This window comes from Uranotaenia lowii, chromosome 1 (genome assembly GCF_029784155.1).
Source record: "Uranotaenia lowii strain MFRU-FL chromosome 1, ASM2978415v1, whole genome shotgun sequence".
NCBI lineage: Eukaryota > Metazoa > Arthropoda > Insecta > Diptera > Culicidae > Uranotaenia > Uranotaenia lowii.
Genome location: NC_073691.1, coordinates 45,746,622 through 45,768,395, shown reverse-complemented (window position 1 = coordinate 45,768,395; position 21,774 = coordinate 45,746,622). Strand labels below are relative to the sequence as shown.

At 38.0% G+C, this 21,774-nt stretch overlaps 1 protein-coding gene across 7 annotated transcripts in view; it reads left to right on the top strand.

Annotated features, from left to right (window-relative positions):
* The window catches only part of LOC129753273 (uncharacterized), a 60,854-nt gene that overhangs the window by 13,293 nt on the left and 25,787 nt on the right, over window positions 1–21,774 (top strand). For 3 of the 7 annotated variants that reach the window (XR_008738922.1, XM_055749090.1, XM_055749075.1), the window contains exon 2: window positions 18,974–19,105. Coding sequence is in view for 6 of the 7 variants with exons in the window: in XM_055749090.1 (XP_055605065.1) it covers window positions 18,974–19,105 (132 nt within the window). In the remaining variant the exon portion in view is untranslated. Of the gene's footprint in view, window positions 1–6,341; window positions 6,473–18,973; window positions 19,106–21,774 lie in introns of those variants that run through there. The other 4 variants (XM_055749094.1, XM_055749082.1, XM_055749108.1 and 1 more) reach the window with 2 other exon arrangements.

Below are 21,774 nucleotides of genomic sequence, written 5' to 3'. Positions count from 1 at the left end.
CTCTACCCGTGGGTATTCCCCGAACGTGGAATAACCCTTTCCCAACGATTTCCACTGCGAAGAAGGTCAAGTCTTATCTCCGCAGCTTCTGTCGTTGAGAACCGCTCTACTCGGATACTCCCCGAAGGTGGAGCATCCTACACACGAACGCGGCGCACCCACGGCATCCGCTATGCAGAAGGTATTGTCTTATCTTTGTAACTTCAAACCGTGGGGTCGGACGCACTCTACTCGACAGCCCCCCGTCGATGGGGTCAGTCTACTCCGACCGTTGTCCGGTCTTCTTTATCCCCCTTGGTTGGCAACCCTAGGATTTTTGGCCCGCGGATTTTCCTGCCCGTTGTGTGCCAAATCGAGAGCAGCTTATCCTAGACTCGCGCCTGTCACGGCACACATTCGGGACTTGGAACGCTACGACCTTTCTACCTTTCTTCTCCTCTCTACACTGTAAAGCGTAAGGGTCTATAACAATCGTAGAAACATATCTCGTAACCAAGTACCTTTCCATTCCTTATTTGATTCCATTTTTTGGCTTCGTAAGCATAAATTGAGAACACATGCTAACAAAATTGTATTGGGTTCACCTCCTTGAAAGGAAGTAATATCCCCATTCCGTTCTTCCAATTGAATGGAGGGGTGAGAACTTAATTTTCATAAAAGTATTTTTTGTAATCAAATACTTACCAAATTTTATTTCATTTGCTCTATTAATTCTCGAGTTATGCAAAAAAAAATGTATGGAAGCCTCTCTTTCTCCCTTAATATCTTTCCACTGAAAAAAGGTGGGGCTTCAATTTATAATAAAAACATTTCTCGTAATCCAAAAAACACCCTCACATGTAAAATATGGTTCAATTTTCTCGATCAGCTCTCTAATAATACTGAAAATTGTAAGGGAGACCTCTTCTCCCTCTTTTCATCCACCTCTTTGAAGGAGTGAGGGATACCAAATTTTCATAGAAGCATTTCTCTTACCCAAATATCGTTCCATGCCTAATTGTATTCTATTTGCTGTTGTAGTTATTGAGTTATGCAATAAAAATTGTATGAAACTTTCCTCCCTCTTTTCTTTCTCTCCGCTGGAAGATGGAAGGGGTCTCAAACAATCATTAGAACATATCACGATCCCAAATATCCGCCCATGCCAAATTTGGTTCCATTTGCTTGATTAGTTTTTGAGTTATGTAAAAATTAAAGAGAGAGCCCCTCCCCCCTTTACATCTCCCTACTTTAAAGAGGGAGGGGTCTCAAATAATCATAGAAATATTTTTCGTATCCAAATACCTTCCTATGCCAAATTTGGTTCCAATATCTTGATTAGTTTTCGAGTTATATGAAAAATTGTAATGTAGCCCCCCTCCCCCCTTCCTATCACCCCACTGGGAGGAGAGAGGGGTACCTCATTTTCATAGAAATATTCCCCGTCCCACGTTCCACGCAAATCGGTTCAGTAGTTTCTGAGTCTATAGGGAACAGACAGACAGACAGACAGACAGACAGACAGAAATTCATTTTTATATATATAGATATTCAAATTAACATATTTTGAAAGATGCTGCGCAAAACGTAAATAGAAATTATCATTGACTCCGGTTTCATGCTGAATTAAGTAAACTCAAAAGTAAGTCTAAAACGGGGTTGGTTTTTAGAGGGTTGATAAAATTCAATTTTTGATTTTCTTTTTCAAACAGTAACAAATTAAAAACGGACATGTACCTATAACATAGAAAGGCTACAGTAATTTGTTCCAATTATTCGTCCGTTAAAGTATATCATTAAAGCCTTAAAATCAAAAACTTTGTAAATCTCTTATTATATTCCAAACAGGAATTTCTTGGTAAGTGTATCATTTTCCTCCCGCATGCAAAATAAACAACTTTCTTGGTTAAGATGTTTATTTTGGATCATTTAATAGAAAAAAGAGCTTTGGTTGCACTTGTCGGTATTTTTCAAAATATATAGATAAAAAGTTTAAAATTTCTGGAAAGTCGAAGATAAATCATGAAGCCAAAATCAATATTTTGGAACGAAAATTTGGTTTAAGATAAAAAAAGGAATAATAAATAAAAAAAAGAATTTTGATTTTAATAAGGATTTTTCATTCATTATCAGCCATCAATTAAAATACTTATGAAAATCGAAAACGTATTTATATCATTAAATTTATCTGTGTGATCGATTTAAATTTAGAAAAAAAAACAAATATTTTCACTATTCTTTATAAGATAAAGGGTCAAGATTTGGCAGAATTTTTAGTTTCAAAGATACAATGCTTAAGAAAAAAAAATTGTTCAATTTTTAGAAGTTAATCTTCTAAAAAATGAAAATAATATAGTTATTTCTGACATTACGAAAGGACGTTTTAAAGTTTTTTTTATTGAAGAATTTTATCAATTAAACAACTTTGTTCAACACTGTGAAAAGGTTTGCTTTCAAAAATATCTAAGATTTATTTTGGTTTAAAATTTCTTTTAAATCTTGTCAAATACCTAAATTTTTCTAGAACTGGAAAAAAATCTAAAAGAAAGCTTTTTAAGCTTTTCTTAGAACTTCGGTTAAATATCTTTAATGATATAATAATAATAATAATTTTTTTTAGACGTCAAAATTACGCTTGGTTTTCAAGAAAGTTGATAGATGATTTAAAACTATTCTGCTACATTCCATTTTTATTTTTTAAAGAGGATTTTAACTTTATGGTAATTTTCCCTAATTTTAATGCTTTATTTTCAATATCTTTATAATATTTTACAGTTTTATAAAAAAAGACACGCAAATTTTTAATATGAATAAGCACCTATTTTCAAATATTAGTCTTTAATCACAAAAGCAAGAACTGATATAATGATACTCAATGTATATTTCTATTCAGTACTCCCGACTCAGTCAAAATCAGCTCTTAAATTTTTTACATGACAAATAAATGTGATGTTATTATTATTTCGTAAAAATAGTTTTTAATAATTTTAAATAATGTGTCATTAAAGGGAAAAAAACAAGTTTTCGCTTTATTCATGCATTTTTTATGCAAACTTGTTTCTATACGATACGAAGGGATGAATTTTCATTTCCGTTTCAGATTAAATATAGTTAGAATGAGAGCTTGAAATTCAAGAACAATTAAATGAAAAATTGGCAATTGGAAAGTTTGATAAAGTTTTCTTGTATTCATAATTGTATAATTTGCCATTATAAAAGGCCTTTTCTTAGCGCGAGATTCCTTAATGAGCTCATAAGTAGATTTTTTAAACTCCCTGGTACACAATATACGAAAATCATTTTCTCACATGAAGAATTATAGATTCGCATAGAAAAGTTGTATCAAAGGATATAGAGTACATTTATATAGAAAGGTGATTTCCAATACATTTGCCTAGTATGCAGATCGAAAATAATTAACTTCTCTGATAAAGAACAATGATTTATTCATTGGAAAGTCATTTAACAAATCATGCCCAAATAGGGCTCACTTACCCTTAATAGTATTTTTGTACATGCTTAAAAGAAGTTGAAAAAGGACCACAACTTCTTAGGACCCATTGTCTCACAAATTCTCGTCACGACCGGATAGAATGTTGAGTTGATCAAAATTAAGCGCAATTACCTACCTCAAGCCAGAGCACAATAAAGTGCAAGTCAGTTATTTTGGTCAGAATGATTCAGTACTGGACGGATTGGGTCCAGGGTGTCTGAGTTCGTCAGAAAATACAAGTTTGTTGAAGATCTTGAGTTTGATTCGGAAATCTATCCAAAATCAAGTCTGAATTGTCAGAAACTAGGTTTGTGTCAGAAATATCGTCAGAATCAAGTCTAAACTGTGTGAAAATAAGATTGTGTCAGAAATTTTTTTCTGAATATTGCCAGAAATCTCGTCCGAAATTATGTCAGAGAAATTTGGTCTGAAACTTGCATGAAACTGAGTCAGTTTACAAGTCGTCTGAAATATTATCAAAACAGTCAGTACAACACGTCAGTTTAAGAACTTGTCTCAAGGTACAATTCTGAATTTATCAGAAATTCGAAGCCTGAATCGGGTTCTATTGATTGGACGAATTGGGTCCAAGCGTGTCTAATTTGTCAGAAATTGAAAATTGTTCGATATAGAATCAACACCTGACCTTTAACAGTTACTACTACTACGTCAGTTTTTGTGTTAGAACTTCGTCAGTTTTGAACAAATTTGGTCCAAGGGTATCAGATTGTTCGGAAATTGAAAACTATTTTTTTTACATTTGCTCACATTGAGTAGAATTTCTGCTTTATGAATTCTGAAACATAAGAGTGTTTGAATTCAAAGTAAAAGCCATTAGTTTTATCCAGTCAGAATGGAGAAAAATGTTCAGTTGAAATGGAGACAGACAAGAGAACGGCAAATTATGCTCATCATGGACAGTGTCGACCGATTCATACAAAATTACCAACCAAAACATGACGAGTGTTTGATGAATTCCACGAAGTTCGAAGCAAAATTGTAATGATTGTGTTAGAAAGTGAGGAGAGAAAATGCAAAGAGCTACGGCGATGAAATTCATAAAAAAAAATCAAATTTTTCTACATGCTTAAAAAGTTGTAAAAGGAGCACAACTTCATAGGACCCATTGCTACCATGTGGAATATTTACTTTAAAAACTTATCATTGTCGATTTCTTTATGTAACAGAAAAAAACCGTTGATTTTAACAGACCCTTTCGATTTTTTTTATTTGAAACTATAGGTATTGTTTTCTCAAAGAATCTTGTTTTATTATTTCTTGTCAAAAAGTCCTTGAACTTTTGACAAAATTCGGTTTCAACGACTGAATTGCCACTTTTATGTACCTTCAACTCGAAGCTTGATAGAAGACCAGTGTGGAACTGCTTAGGTTATCTCCGTTCGTTTGAGTAGATAATTGATTCGAATTACAGTGCCACGCCCTCAACGTCAAATGCAATTAGCCTGTGCCTTCTCCCGCTAAATGTTTAAATCTTATCTTTGTAGGCTTGGCAGCTTTGCAAATTCTATTTTTACCTGTATGTCAGAAACCCTTCGAAAAGAGTAGGTACCCATTGCACGAACTTTTATCTCCTCATAATTCCATTTATTGATCACGCGCCGTGAATCGTGCAACCGGAGCTGAAGTTGGCAAAAGTCACCCCCTCCCCACTTTCGGCAATGGTCTAACTAAAACAAACCAAAAAAAATAATCGAAAGCCACCAGCAGAACAAACGAACGAAGTTCGGCCTTCTCAATGTTTTTTTTAAGTTTGTTATATTTTTCGGGGTAATGCCTATGCTACTGTTTTTGGTTGCTACCCAATTATGAAGCTATGACTGTTTGCCCTTGAAAAACGCCTAGATAGCTGCAAACTGTCTGTGTAGCATAGATTTTCCAGAGCGGTTTCGATCGCCTATCCCAACATCGACGGAATTGGGTTAGCAGTAAATTTTTCACTCCTCAGGCCGGAGTTTTGTTTCCTTTGGTGGGGCAGACAAAAACGTTGGTGACATCTTTCTTTTTTTGGGGAAAGGAACAAAACCGAGCACACACATTTTTTTCTTCCTTTTATTTTGTGGCGTTGTGACCGTTTGTCGTAAATTGGTTTCGCCAATTTGCGGATCCATCATTCCTGTTCGAGCATAATCGGTTTGCATGCTCCCCCAAAGCTCGTTTGGTTGCTGGGGCTGGGGGTTTGCTGCTCAAGGATGCGACATAGATTCCGGGACGAGTTCGCGAGTTGGATGTCCCCAACATCAACGAAAGGAATCTACCTCCGTTTAGGATTCACGTGTTGTTGTTATAGGTCGAAGGCCTCTCCGTTAGTTAGATGGGAGGAAAAGGGGGAGTGAGCAATGTATTAGAATGAATAAATGTTTATCATGTCAAACAAACATTCGTGATTGTGGAAAACCCTTGCGACGAAGATGGTTCTGGCTTCTGGTGGATTCGGGCCTAACCGGGGTTAACCATGTCCTGGTGCATTTCATTTTGTCGTAGGTAGTGATTTTGTGCGGAAGACACAACCCCGTCAGTGGCAGCGATTGGATTGCTTATCTAGTTGGAGAAAGGGTGAGAACAAACAGTGACAGTGATTTGTACTCTATAAGGTACAGTGTAATTTTTAAACTACGGAAGGCGTAATTGCTTCGTTACGCCTTTGTCAAGCTGCACGAGGTTTACATTGTTTTAAAAGGTGTGTGCGTGTTAATCATGGATTAAGGGACATCTTAAATAAGGACACAAGTCCGTTAAAAAAATCGTTACATGGATTAAAGTATCACGCGTATTCAGTCTAAACGTACAAAGTTTCTGTTCTTGAAGAAAGTGAGAATCACATGTTGGAGAAGCTTATAACTACAAGCTGTAAACTGGATAAAATTTGACCGGAATCAGAATGTTCTCAGTGAATCATAAATAACCAATTACAAATCATCTTGGTCGTCGTAAAATCCTACACTCAGAAATGAAAATAGTATAAAAATTATTAGTTTTCAGGTATTCGCTTATTATTCTGACGATAATAAACTAGAATCATTAAAACATAATCACTCATAATCATTTCTTATCGAGAAATGATCCAATGAATGAAATTGAATAACCGCGAGATACTTCTTTCCAAAGCAAACGCTTGATCTTTTGTGCGTTTGAGTCTCTGCTAAGAGCGAGTTTACTGGTGTTGGGAAAAAGTGGTAGAAATTTTGTCACTTTGTGCACATTATGAAAATTTTGCCATGTAAAAACATTTTCAAGATCTGTGGCCTTCAAGTTTTTTTACAACATGTGTTGTAGTTTCGCATGCTGTGATGCAAAAATAGGAATATTTTTATCACATACGGCTGAAATAGAAACAGTGCTGTAAAAAATACAACGCCCAGAGATCTTGAAAACATTTTTGCATGGTAAAATTTTCAAAATGTCAAAATTTCTACCACTGAGCACGTGCTAGACTTGTCAGTTGCAACATGGTCTTCAACTAAACTGCATGTTGGTTCCATCCTTTGTGGAAATGTTTTTAAATAATATTTTAAAAGCATGGAATCAGCAGCAAGTTATGATAAACAGGAATAGTATTTCTGTTTTGTATGCTATAAGACAAAAATCTTCTGCTGTAGGTGCTTTGATAAGATCGCTCTGACTTTTTTTTTATGAATTTAAAAATATGAAATTTCGGATTTTTGAACTGCTTGAACTGCTTGAAGTTCGTGAGGACGTAAAAAGTGAACTGAAACTAAATAGAAAGAGGTTCGAGACGTGAGTGCATGTGCTTATTTCAAAGTTGGAGGCAAAAACAGTGTATTAGGATATTTTGACAGTTTTACACGAACACCACCTTAGCAGGAGGCCTCAGCCCTAACCTCAAACCATGGGAGAAGAGAATCGATTTTTGAGAAGGGCGCACGATAAACGCGTTTTTTCGGTACTCATATCGACAAATTCGCCCTGTGGAAAAACGATACACGGTGTTCGTGTTTTGATTTTTTTGGGCGTTCAGGGCTGCCAAGTGCATTGATATTTGGAATATGATTATATTTTTTAATTGCATTGTTATTGAAAAACCTTTTCATAAGTACTGAGAATTTGCAATATTCCCGTAGATTTCTAGAAAAAATGAAATGCAATTAAATGCGTAGAAATTGATAGCAACATTTATCTGAACGGAATAACAACTGCCTGTATCGCACACTTAAACGATGTAGCGAATTATGTGGATTTGTTTATTATACTCAGAGCATGCAGGAGATTATTTTCAAAGTCAACATAGACGGGCTTTCATTAAATTACTTTTTTGAAACAGTTAATGATTTGGCATTCGTTTAGAAGATAGAAACAAATTTTGAATCTATCAAGCAGTATATGAAAACATATTTTAGATGTTTTAAATTCACCTTGAAAATTCATTAGAAAAATATGGCTTATCTTCATCCATTTTGGGACGCCTCATAATGAATTCAAACGTTAAGCTGTTGACATTTAAAAAATTTAATCAATTCAGAAATATTATAATTAGTTGAAATCAAACAAATACTGATTTTAGAAACGCACCTAGCATCACTGGTGAGGCCGCCAGCAAATCAAAGTTTGAGGTTATGGCTGAGGCCAATTTATCGCCAATACTATCGTCCGTATATACCCTTATAAGAGAATAACCCTTGGTGTTAGCCTTCTTGAAAAAAAAAAGAAAAAAGTCGATTCAGCAGTTTCGCTTGAACAAATGGTGTAAAATTAAAAAAAAAAAATTCAGGCGCGACCCCTTAGAGTCAAAGAAATGAGCTGAAATTTGGCGTGGGGCGTTCTGGCAGGCCAAGGGACGATTTAAGCCCCCAAGATTTTGATTCTGAAACATACTTTATTGTAATTGTAATTGTTATTTTTACAATTACTCATATTTTTGGACAACCCACATACATACACTGTAGCTCATAGCAAGTCCGTCCCTTTTGCGTTTTTGTTGAGTTGAAAAAACAGCAATTGAAATTTGCAACTTGTTTTGAGAAATTTCGTATTTACCCGCGGTTTTGATGGAGTCAATCAATAGCATTTGTTATTTACGTGAGAAACAAATACTTTTGCATCAATGTTCGTTCAAAAATATCAAGATTTTGTTTAATTTTTTTAAAAGTTTTTTTTTCCTTGTAGGGGAGAGCCCACTGCGACCAGTAGTTGATCTATTGTGGTATTTACCCCGCGTTACTATATGCTTTCAGGTTCACCCGCACTATTGATTGGAGTGACAGTTGATTGCTGACTAAGCATTTTATCCCAATCGGGTATGATATCAAAGATTTACGATATAACCTTCTTAGGGCTGATATGCAACCATATGTCTTGTGCGCTTATTAACTTTGCCCCAAGTACTCGCTCTCTCCTATTTAGGAGGGCGCAGCAGTTGCATAGAAGATGCTCTGCAGTTTCTTTTTCGAGCCCGCAGAACCGACAGTCATCGTTTTGAATTATGTTTATTCTTCTGAGATGCTGTTTAGTTGGACAATGTCCGGTCAAGAGACCTGTGTAAGTACTTAACTCGTGCTTACTTAAGTTCAACATGTTTTTGGAGAGTCGTGCGCTTGGCTCAATGAATCTTTTTGCCTGAGTTGCTCCCTCTGCTGTTTTCCAGTTGGAACAATAGTGGTACTTTCCCAGTTCTTGAGCTCCATAGTCAAGGCACTTCTCGATACTCCGCAGAAAGGTTCAGGTCCAATCAGCAGTCCCTGAGATCCTTCCCTAGCTAGTTGGTCTGCTTCTTCGTTCCCTAAGATACCGCAGTGGCCTGGTACCCAGAATAAAGATACTCTGTTCCTTATGGCCAGGTTTCTTAGTGCAACTAGGGTAACGGACCTATTTTGGACCGCTTTGGGAAGTGGCTATGCTATTTTCTGAAATAAAAAAGTATATGTTACAATTTTTGACTGCTTTATCCGTTCATTACGAAGATCAAGGCTTTTTCTATCGAAACATATCGTCGTTTGTTGCAATGTAACAAGATTTAAGCCTAAAAACTCGTTTCTTTGATCATTGCTCTGGTCGGTATTTTGGACCACCAGGTTTCTATTTTGGACCACCCTCTGGACCTATTTTGGACCACCCTTAGCCTGAATCAGTTTTTTTCTAAATTTCGCTATACTTACGCAGCGATTGATGCGCAATTATAACAATAATTCAGTTGATCTTTACCCTTCGTATTCTTGTAATCAAGATTTGTTTGTTCACGTTAATTTATTCCTGAACTCACTTTTTTAAATTTCTCCCCAGCCTCTATTTAGGTACACTTGTTTGTTTAATAGATCCTACTACAACCTGTTCTGTTCAATTTTCAATAACTTCTAATGCTTTTAAACAGTAGTTTTTGATAAGAATAGATTAAAAACAGAAAAATTCCTCAGTTAATATAGTATGTTTCAAATGTATTGAAAATTCCGACAGCACACTGCAATCTCGACGAAATTTGCTCTGCAGTGTTTAATTACTGACCGGTTGACTTATCTTTAGGGTCAATTTTTAGAACGCAAATCTCCTTGAGGCAATTCAATGATAAGTCTGACATCATCAACTCCGCAACATCAATTGATGCATTTTGACTTCCAAAACCTCAGTGGATTTGGTTTGGCTTCAGTTCTGTAGAATACATAAATAAATATAAAAAAAAAGAATAAAATATACGAGAATTATGCGATCTTTTAAATCATTTAAAACCCAGATTAATTTTTGCTTGAAAATTCACAAAAATTGAGTTTTAAAATAACTTTTGTTCTACGAAAAAAAATATCGTTGGAGTAAATTCTTAAACAGTTTTTTTTTTCAGAAATTGCATAACCTAAGGGGCTGAAAAACTTAATTTTTAGTACTTTTTCGCTTGTAATTTTAATTTTTTTTTTAAGTTTTGAATCATGTTAAGACTTTTTCATAGCTATGTATGGTTGAATATATTTTTGTTAAAATTGTTCTTCTATGAACCGAGATATTTCAACTGTTAGAAATATTAAAATCTGTTACATATTTGCGATTTGTTGTCGTTCTTTTCTCAACCCCTACTTTAGACTGGGTTTATATTTCGTCTTATACATAACCTAACCTAGTGAAGCTGCATTACATGTAGGTTCACTATAACCAAATTTTTTTTCTCGAAAATAAACCCTGTATGGTTGAAACTTTTTGACCAAACGGTTAATAATTTTTCATGCAGCATAAGAAATAATGACTTAATAAAAAATGGTGCCTGTTTTTAAGCTTCTTGCTGTAGCTTTTGACAACTTCTTATCAAATAGTTGCCATTAATTTAACGTAGTTTAAAACATAGTGCACGAAAAGTAAGTTAAAACAATGATTGGCTTGGTTTTATGCCGATTGAAGTGAACCCCGTCTGAAGGCGGGTTTGGGCTTTAGCGAGTTGATTAAATAAAATAATGTCAAAATTCCAAATTTTATGTATATCAAACAATTGAAATAGTGTGCATTATACTTTTCATATCGTTGTACAACGTTTTATTACGTTCATGAACTTTTAAAAGCAAGTTCAATACTCAGGTTATGTTGGGTGGTCCAAAATAAGTCCCTAAGGAATTATGTAGGACCTATTTTCGACATGGGTCAAATTGCTATCAAAACAAGTTTTTTTGGTTCTTCGGGCTTGCAAACTAGTTTTCAAGTGTTTTATCATAGCTGTGAACATGTTTGTAGTTGTTAAATTTATCACAGCTAGGCAGAAAACTTCTTAGAAGTTGACTCTGATAATGACACGTCCTCCTGAAATGGGCATGATTTGGCCCAACCGTTAAAAATCAAAACTTTGTTTTCAATTTTCTCTCTCTTATCAGTTTATTTAAATGGAATCTTAGATATGATTAGAACCATAAGAAGTAGCTTTTCCTATATTTGATCAAAATTTTCATAATTTTCATGATTTAAGAGAGAAAATTGGAAAAAAGCTGCAGGGTGGTCCAAAATAGGTACCTGGTCCAAAATAAGTCCGTTACCCTATACACTCCCAAACTAGTTTGGAGTAACATGTGAACGTACTTAGTGCTCGGAGAGCAGCCTGACTGTCAGAGAACATGCAGATACTTGTGTACCTGTATCCCCTTTTCAAACAGGCTAAAGTGCATTCTAGAATTGCTTGAATTTCAGCTTGGAATACTGTTGGCCAGTTTCCCATAGGAATTGAGATCCTGAGTCTAGGTCCGAAGACCCCTGCCCCAGTTCTATTATCCATTTTTCACCCATCAGTGAAGAATAGGATCGATCTGGGAGGAACCGCAGGTCCACCTGACTTTCACACGTCCCTATCATTGATAGTTACATTGTATGGTATGTCTAGGTTAAAAATGGGCCCCATTCAGTCATCATTTTTCACCATAAGTGAGTTTAATTTGAATTTCTTTAGGATTTTGAGGTGTCTTGTAAGATCTCCTTCATAGAGCGTTTTGTGTTTGGAGAGTCTCAAGGCACTACGTTCCGCCTCTAACTCAATGAATTAATGAAGAGGCAGAATATTTAGTAGTGCATTTAGAGCCTCTTTCGGTGTGCTTCGCTTTGCGCCAGTTATAGCTAGCGTTGCTAGTCTTTGAAGCTTCGCTAGTTTTTTCTGAGCCTTTATTTGCATAGTTTTGGTCCACCATACTAAGGAGGCATAGGAGATTTTGAGTCTTATAATAGCTGTAAATATCCAGTAGATAATTTTCGGCTGTACTTACTTACTTAACGATCCCGCGCCGATCCTCCGGTGCATAGGGCCGTGGTAAAAGACCTCCACTGTTGACGATCCGGAGCCAGCGTCTTCACCTGGTCCCAGTCAAGATTCTCGTCGAAAGTTCGGATTTCAGTGGCTAGGCTTCGCCGCCACGAATTTCTGGGTCTGCCTCTTCTTCGATGACCTTCTGGATTCCAATCTAGTGCCTCTCTGCAAATCTCGTTTTCATCTCTTCGCAGCGTGTGCCCAATCCATCTCCACTTACGTTCCCGAATCTCGATTTCTAGCGCCTTTTGATGACACCGGCGATGTAGTTCCTCATTCGAGATCCAGTTGCCAGGCCACCAAGCGCGGATGATATTCCGCAGGCAGCGGTTTACAAATACTTGCAGTTTTCGCGTCGTTACCGCATATGTGCACCAAGTTTCGCACCCGTACAGCAATACGGATTTGACGTTTGAGTTGAAGATTCGGATTTTTGTTCGTAGAGAGATCTGGCGTGACCGCCAGATGTTTCGGAGACTCGCAAACGCAAATCGGGCCTTTCTGATCCGTGTTTCGATGTCTTTTCTGGTACCACCATCAGGCGTAATCTGGCTACCAAGATACTGGAAGCACTCCACTTTCTCAACTTGTTGCCCAGCTACCATGAAACTGGAGGGATTTCCTGTGTTGATCTCTATCGACTTGGTCTTTCCGACATTGACTTTGAGACCTGCTGCCTTGGAACTTTCGGTGAGGTCGTCGAGTTTGCTCTGCATATCTGTTTGTGTTTGGGCGGTCAAGGTCGTTCAGTTGCTCCATTGTTGAAGGATTCCACGGCAATCCTCGGTTCGGTGCACAGTCAATCGATCCAATCAGAATCTCATCCATTACGATTAGAAAAAGTAGCGGTGATAGAATACATCCTTGTCTCACTCCAGCAGTTACCGGGATTGGTTCGGACAAGACACCGTCGTGCAAGACCTTGCACGAAAATGCCTCATACTGTGCTTCGATGAGATGGACTAGTTTCTCTGGGACCCTCGTCGCCTTAGAGCCGCCCAGATGTTTTCATGGTTAAGTCGGTCGAATGCTTTTTCGAAATCAACGAACACCAGCAGAAGAGAGTCCTGGAATTCGTTGATTTGTTCCAGTATGATTCGTAGCGTTGTGATGTGGTCCACACATGATCGTCGAGATCGGAATCCAGCTTGTTGCCGTCAGAGTGTAGCGTCTATTTTCTCCTGGATCCTGTTCAGAATCACTTTGCAGAGTACTTTGAGGGTTGTACAGATCAACGTTATGCCTCGCCAGTTACCGCACTCTGTCAGGTCTCCTTTCTTCGGGACCTTTACGAGGATACCCTGCATCCAGTCGGCCGGGAATGTTGCAGTATCCCAGATGTCAGCGAAAAGACGGTGCAACATTTGTGCTGATAGGGCAGGGTCGGTTTTCAGCATTTCAGCAGGAATGCAATCGATCCCAGGTGCTTTGTTGGATTTCATGTTTTTGATTGCCGCTTCTATTTCAGCCAGCGAAGGCGCTTCCGAGTTGACGCCATTTATGCGACTTACTGTTGGCGCTTCGAGCTGCAGATTCTGTTGGCCATCGCTATTCGTGACTCGGAAGAGTTGTTCGAAGTGCTCAGTCCATCGTTTGAGCTGATCTGTTCGATCGGTCAATAACTGACCTGCTCGGTCTTTTAGCGGCATTCTTGCATTAATCCTTGCACCACTGAGGCGGCGAGAAATGTCATAAAGTAATCGGATATCTCCATTGGCGGCGGCTCTTTCTCCCTCTTCGGCTAAGGAGTTTGTCCAGGCTCTCTTGTCTCGTCTACAAGCTCGTTTAACTGCCTTTTCCAGCTCCGCATATCGTAAGCGGGCGGCTGCTTTGGCTGACCCGGTACATGCCTGCTCAATTCCGACTTTCGCCTTTCTCCGATCATCGATCATCCTCCAGGTTTCATCCGACATCCATTCACTTCGTCTTCCACAAACTTTACCGAGAGTACCATGGCTCGTCGTGATAAAGGCATTCTTGATTCCACACCACTGTTCTTCGACTGTTCCGTCTGTCGGCAGCTCCGAGGCTCGGGATTCTAGCTGTTCAACGTATGCCCTTTTCACCTCTGGATTCTCCAACCGGCGGACGTCGTATCGACACCCGACTTTCTCCTCGCGCCGTTGGACACGTGCAACTCTCAGTCGTATCTCGCCAAGGACGAGGTGATGGTCAGATGCAATGTCTGCGCTTCGCTTGTTGCGGACATCAAGAAGGCTCCTTCTCCATTTTCGGCTGATGCAGATGTGGTCAATTTGATTTTCTGTTCGGCCATCTCGGGATACCCAAGTGACCTTATGTGCTGGTCGATGGGGGAAGAGCGATCCACCGATCACCATGTTGTTGTTGCCACAAAATTCTACAAACAGCTCTCCGTTTTCGCTCATCTGTCCTAGGCCATGGCGCCCCATGATGCGTTCAAGGTCCTGATTGTCGGAGCCAATCTTTGCGTTGAAGTCGCCCAAATGGATTTGAATGTCACCCTTCGGAATTCTCTCAACCACGCTGTTCAGTTGACTGTAAAACTGCTCTTTCTCCTGCAAGTCGGCAACGTCAGTTGGCGCATAACACTGGACCATTGTAAGGTTTCTAACCCGTGTTCTAAATCTGGCTACGATTATTCTTTCGTTTATCGGTTCCCATCTAATGAGGGCCGCGTAGGCCTGCGGTCTTAATAGGAAACCAACTCCTCGTTCCCGAGTAGCATGTTCTCCTCGTATGCCAGAGTAAAGCAGGACTTGCCCGGATTGTGTCTTGTGTTCTCCAGTATTAGGCCAACGGACTTCGCTCAGTCCCAGAATTTCAAGCTTGAGGCGGCTAGCCTCTCTAGCAAGTTGTTCCAGTTTGCCTTGTTGGGCAAGGGTTAAAACATTTCAAGTTCCAATTCGTGTCCGTGTATTCATGCTAAAAGTCGTCGCCAAAGTTCCAGGTCGGTCATTTCTTTCGGATTCCGTAACAATTTCAAATCGGGAGCAGTAGGTTGTTAGCCTAAAGTCCCTATCCCGCGATGGGGCTGCCATCTTGGACTTAGCTGGCGGGAGCCGCATTTCATAAATTCAGCCGCTCGCTGCGAGACAGACGCTGTTTGAGCCGCCCCTGACCTGGAGAACAGACGCTCGGATGTTGTTGCACGCCGCCCCTGACCTGGGGAACAGACGCGTGCGGCCACCTTCTCAGTCTGCATGCGACCAAAGCATCCACCGGGGTTGGGTACCCGATCTCCGCTTAGGTTACTCGCACCCCAGCCGGCACCGCGGGGAGGTAGAGATAGGAGTTGTGAATAAGAGGTGATATGACCACCAGCGTCTCCAATTTTCACATACACAACAGGAAAATCTTTCAAATAAAAGGCCAAAGCATACTACTGTAAGCTTGCTTACGATGATTTCAGTTGAAATTCGCCGGTGTTTCGAATGATGATGACGTTAATGATTTTCAAAGTGCACCTGATGATTTTCAAATGAAAATCGAGATCTTAAATTTCAAACGAAAATGAAAATTGTAATTTTTATGTGATTTTTTTCAATTTAGATTTTTTGTGATTATAAATTTTTTTAAAAAGGAACTAAGCCAAGAACTCTAAATTCATTTTATATTCATATCAATTTTTGATTTATATAAGAGGAATCGATTTTAAAGCAACAAAAAAATTCTAAAAAAATATTATTTTTTAATTTTTACAGCTTGATTCTGTAAAACCCGTCCTAATAATTTGTATTTTTAGACTAATAATCTACTTATTTGAAGATTTTCAGCAAGGCATGAAAATGAAAGCGATGATTTTCAATCGAAAAAAATTTCTTTCATTTGACTGTTATGCGGACCGGTCTGAATGTTTTGGTTACTGACTTTCATAGCAACCTGAAACCTACAAGTTTTCTTTTGGCGACAAAAAAATTAATTCGATTGTGAACTTCCAAAGCAGTCTAGATTCAAATGATTAAATGAAAATTGGAGACCATGATGACCACTATGGGGTCTCGTGTTGCACATTATCCACCGTTTACCAGCCAGAATCAATCAAAGCTAGCTAAGCATTAAAAATTTGAAAGGGGAAATTTTGGCGGATTGTTTTTTTTTCCTTCTACTGATTAAAGCACGAGATATTTGGATGCAATAATGAGCCTACATGTTGGATTGAAAAATAATACTACAAACCTGTTAGGAACATATTGACTAAAATTGCAGTGGCTTTCAAAGTGCAATCAGATTGTCGGTTTGATTGTATTTTTGGGTCAGAACCAACGATCATATTTATGTTCATGTAGACGCGTAATATAACTGATAAATCTATACATTTTTTCCGTGCGCCATCATGCGTAATCTGGCTATCAAGATTCTGGAAGCACTTCAATTCCGTAACTTGTTGCCCAGCTAACATGAAACTATAGAGATGCCATGTGTTAATCTCCATCGAATTGGTCTTGATTGAGACATTGATGCTGTCTTGGAGCTTTCGATGAGGTCGTCGAGTTTGCTCTGCATTTCTTGTTGTCTTAGGGCGAGCAAAACAATATCGTCAGTCAGGTCAAGGTCGTTCGGTTGCTCCATTGTCGAAAGATGGTACCTTCGTACAAGTTTTACTGCATAACTCGAGAACTATAACAGCAAATGAAACCAAATTTGGCATGCAAGGGTATCTGGGTACGAGAATTGCTGCTATGAATATTTAGTATCCCTCACTCCTTCAAAGAGGGGGACGAAAAGGGGGATATGGGATCTCCCTTAGGTCTCCCTTACAACTTTCAGTATAACTGGATAGTTGGTCGAGCAAATGGAATCAAATTTGACTTGTGAGGGTATATGAATATGAGAAATGTTTCTATGACAAATAAAAACCCCTCCTTTCATTCAGTAGGAATATATAAAGGGGGAAGAGGGGCTTCCATACAAATTGTTTGCATAGCTCGAGAATTAATCGAGCAAATGAAACCAAACTTGGCATCAGAAGGATATGAGCACGAAACATATTTGCATGAACCCTTCCATTCAATGGGGAGATAGGGAGGGGAGATGAGACTCCCTTTCAAGTTTATGCATAACTCAAGAACTAACTACCAAATAAAATCAAATTTGGCGTGAGATGGTGTTTTAATACGAAAAATATTTCTATGTGAAACAATTCCTTTCTTGCGGTAAGAGGATAGGATTAGTAATATAGTAAGGAAAGAAATGTATCCAACAAATGGACAAAACTAGACAAAGAATATTATTTTGGTATGGTTATATGATTATTTGACACACCATAGTCCTACCAGTGAGTAAATATGTAGGTAGGTACATCGGAAGACGGAGGTGGGCCCAATAAAATTTTATCAGCATAAGTTCTCAATTTATACTAAAGATGCCAGCAAATGGAATAATTTATGTCATGGAAAGGTTGAGTTATGTTTCTAAGATTGTTATTTCATTTTATTATTTTTATTTTCATAGTATTCCGTCTCACGACATAACTTGACAAACATAATTCCTAAAATTCCTAGAATTCCTACGATTGTTCCTCAAGCCTTACAGTGTGGAGATGGGAGAAAAAGATGGGGTTCCATATGAATTTTGTTGTAAAGCTTAAGAAATTATCAACAAATGAAACCATATTTGAAATAAGAGAATTTCTGGATACAAAACGGGTATGGTTATTAAATAGTTTAACTCTATCAAAGGGGATTGGTGGGGGGTTGGACAGGGCATCGAACGATCCGAAAACTGATAAACAATGGATGGTGGGTTCAAGCCAGCCCGAGTATCTCGGAAAATTTGGAATCATGAATAGGTTACTTACTTAGGTAACTTTTCAGGATTCTTTAGTTGTTTCGAACAGTTGGAAGGGAGTAAGATGAGTCGGACCCCTTGGTTGTGCTGAAAATTGGTTGATGAGTTAATCATGAACAATATTTGAATGTGCGATCGAGACTTCCCGTACCGACTCGGGTCGAAAGACTTATCAGCCACTGCAGTGCACTGGTGAGTTCAACTAAATACATACATACATACATACATATGTACATACATAGTATATTTTTTTTGAAAAGTTGATATTATCCTAAGAAAACTAAGACTGCGTCGTCTGATAGAAGTTGGATAATGATGGATGGGAGAAGTCCTGTCCAGACCGAAGTTGTAAAAATGTGTTATTTATTTGTCCAAAACTATGTTTTATGAGCAAGTTTTTTGGAAGCCAAAAACACGATTAAAAATCTGCTGACAATTTTCATGAACACAAATATATTGCCAGGATTTTTGGTTAAAATTTTTCAAATCAAATGCCCGGATTTTCCCAGGTTTTTTAGATGAAATAGCCCGGACAAATGTTCGACCCGGTTACGTGTTGAATTACTTCTGGCAACCTTTTTTTTATATGTTTAGATATCATCTGTATATAAATATCTATTAACACGTGCTATCAAGATTCAGCAACCCTTTCGCTGCCACTTCGTTCACCGGTAGGCAGTAGATGATTGATTTATTTTGATGGTATCGCTCAACAAGACACCCTCAAGACAATCATCGACTGCATGACAGCCAGCAGAAGGGTATAACTCCAACTACAAATGACTTGTTTAAACACCCTCCACTCTCCGTTCCTTCCACCACCTGTTTCACACTCCCAAAGCAAAATTGAAGCAAAAAATAACACCACCCTACCCACACCTTCGAGCTGTTGCTAAACGTGAACTTTCCTCATTTCCCCATGCAACTTCGCAATCGAAATCGGCTGCAGCACCCCACACGCCATAACTCTAGATGCCATCCATACTCATGCCTTATAGTTTCCTCTCTTTCAGTACCGGGAAGTGATGGAGCGCTACTCGCCGTGGGGCCGAAAAGGGGGCGGAGCACCGAACGATTCCGTCCGGATGCGGAACATCCAGCAACAGGGCCTCTTTCCGGACTCGAGAAATGTGAGTTTTGTTTCGAATATTGAAGTGTTTACAGTACGTGTTTTTTTTTGGATTCAAATCATGTGGATATAACAACACGTTTTCACTTTTAGATCTAGTTTGGTTTACGGAACACTCTCAGAACGTTGCTAATTAGACAAATATTCATACAACAACTGTTAGAATCTTTCGAGAGCTCTTGGTAAATTTTTTTTTTTCAAATTCACAGATGATATTTATTTCATGACAAATATTCAGTAAAAACCTTAATGAACTTACGTTCCTCTAAAAGGTTTAAGTAATAGTGAACAAAGATAAGACTTAAGTGTTATCATGCTTAAATTAAATTAAATTAACCGCTCTAAATTAGTTTTGAAAAAATGTTTAACACGAGACTTAAATAAAGGTACATTATTGCTATTTCTGATATCTGTACTAAGACGGTTGTACATATTTGGACCTGTTGTGAGGAGTCTCCTTTCTCCAACTCTAGTTGATGCATTTTCAACAAAGAGCCTATCGACAAACCGGGTGTTATAATTATGCGAAACGTGTTGTACATCAAAGTTATGATGGATATTCTTGATTTTAACTATCCGGTGCATAATTAATAAAGTTTGCAAGTCCCGCATGCAACTTATTGGCAAAATATTATGTAGTGGCATTTTATACAATTCTACACAGCAAGAAAAAATCGTGTAAATTTAGATCGAAAACGATGCACGAAAACGGAACATCAATTTTGATATAAAATTCTACCACGGTGTATTTTTCTCAACAATGTAATTTTTGAGGCGTGTAAATTTAGATCGAAAACAATGCACGAAAACGGATGACATAAACCGTCGTGTAAAAATACACAATGATGTAAATTTCAAAACATATTAGCGTTTATTATACAAATCTTTTTAAAATAATCAGACTTTGGGAATTGTTTATGAATAAATACGCCACATGTGTCATTTTATTTAACATGTATTGCCGATACACTGCAAACTCAAAAAACGCACACCATCACTGGCAGCTGGAATTGTGGTTGTGTCCGATGATCCCCTACAGGGCGATGTTTTGCCGATCAGCGTCAGGCAGCATTCTTGAATCCTTCCGGAACAGCATAGTAATCGGAATCCCCTAAACATTAGAAACATTCAACATTGATTCGGCTTTTGATCCATTTATAAAACAGCAATTCCTGCAATCGAAAGAGAATTTGAAGTTCCATTTTTTTCATTTCGTCTATAACTATAACCTACCATTTTTTAATTCAATTCTAGAAGGAATTTGGTTCGGTTTTTATACTAAATTAACTGCGGAAGCGATTTTTTTTCTTGTCGCACAATAAACCACCATCTCGGATAAAAACATAACAATTTATGCCGCGAAAAAAAGGAAAACAATGGATCTGTCGTGTTTTACATTGTTTTCGATGTAATTTTATATTGAGATATATTTTTTAGATCAGGGCGTGTAAACATAGATCATACAAATTTAAGTTTATACCAATGATTCAAAAATAGATCAAAAAGAGTGTAAAATTACATAAGTTTTGAATTACACTGGTCAAAAAGTAGATCACTCGTATTTTAGATTGCGTATACTTTTAGAAATTTTTTGCTGTGTAAGGTGGGATAAAGGTAGGGAAGTTTGAATATTGATTTTATACATCTATTCTGCTGGACTTTCAATGTAGATAAATTTGATACGTTTGTGTGACCCCAGGCACTTATTGCATATGTGTATCTACTGTGTACAAAACTGTGATAGAGCTTCTGCAGAACATGCCTTGGCATGAAATATGAAAACCTGCGAATTATTCCACAAATGGGAGCACAATTTTTAATAACGTTCGATATATGTGGCTTCCAAGATAAACGATTGTCTAAATGTACACCCAAATATTTAAAGCTAGAAACTTCTTCTACTTCGTTTTGCTTATGGATCAGGGGGGAATGCGGTGGTATTTTAGTTTTGATTCCTCGGAAAATTATGAATTGTGTTTTAGCGGTGTTCAATGTTAATAAGTTATTTTGGAGATAGTTATCTACAATATCGAGGTCGTTCTTCATTTGATTAATTGTTGTTTCAACATCCTTATTGGAGTATTCTAGAACCGTGTCATCAGCGAAGAGTTTCGGGATACCATACAGAGGAAGCTTTGGCAAGTCATTCACATAAATGAGAAAGAGTAATGGCCCTAAATTGCTACCTTGGGGCACACCAACAGTTAAAGGTAGTTGAGAGCTTAAGGTGTCTTTAATCCGGACAACTTGTTGTCGATTATGAAGATAGCTTCGCATGAAGTCGTTGACTACGCCTCGTATGCCATACGCTTCTAATTTTTTCAGTAACAGATCATGGTCTATTGTGTCGAAGCCCTTCGAAAGATCTAGAAACAAGGCAGCCGGTATCTCCTTCTTCCTGTCTAAGTTGTGTGAAACACTGTTCACTAGTTCCAGAACAGCAATCTCTGTAGATCCACCTTTACGAAATCCGTGTTGCTGTTCGTAGAGAAATCTTTCACCCTCAAGAAATTCCATCAACCTTGATGCAATCAGTTTCTCGAAAACTTGACTAAAGGCGGACAGCACAGAAATCGGTCGATAGCTATTAAGGGATTTGGGATCTCCAGACTTGAACACCGGACGAACGACAGCAAGCTTCAGACATTCGGGATACTTGCCCATCGACAC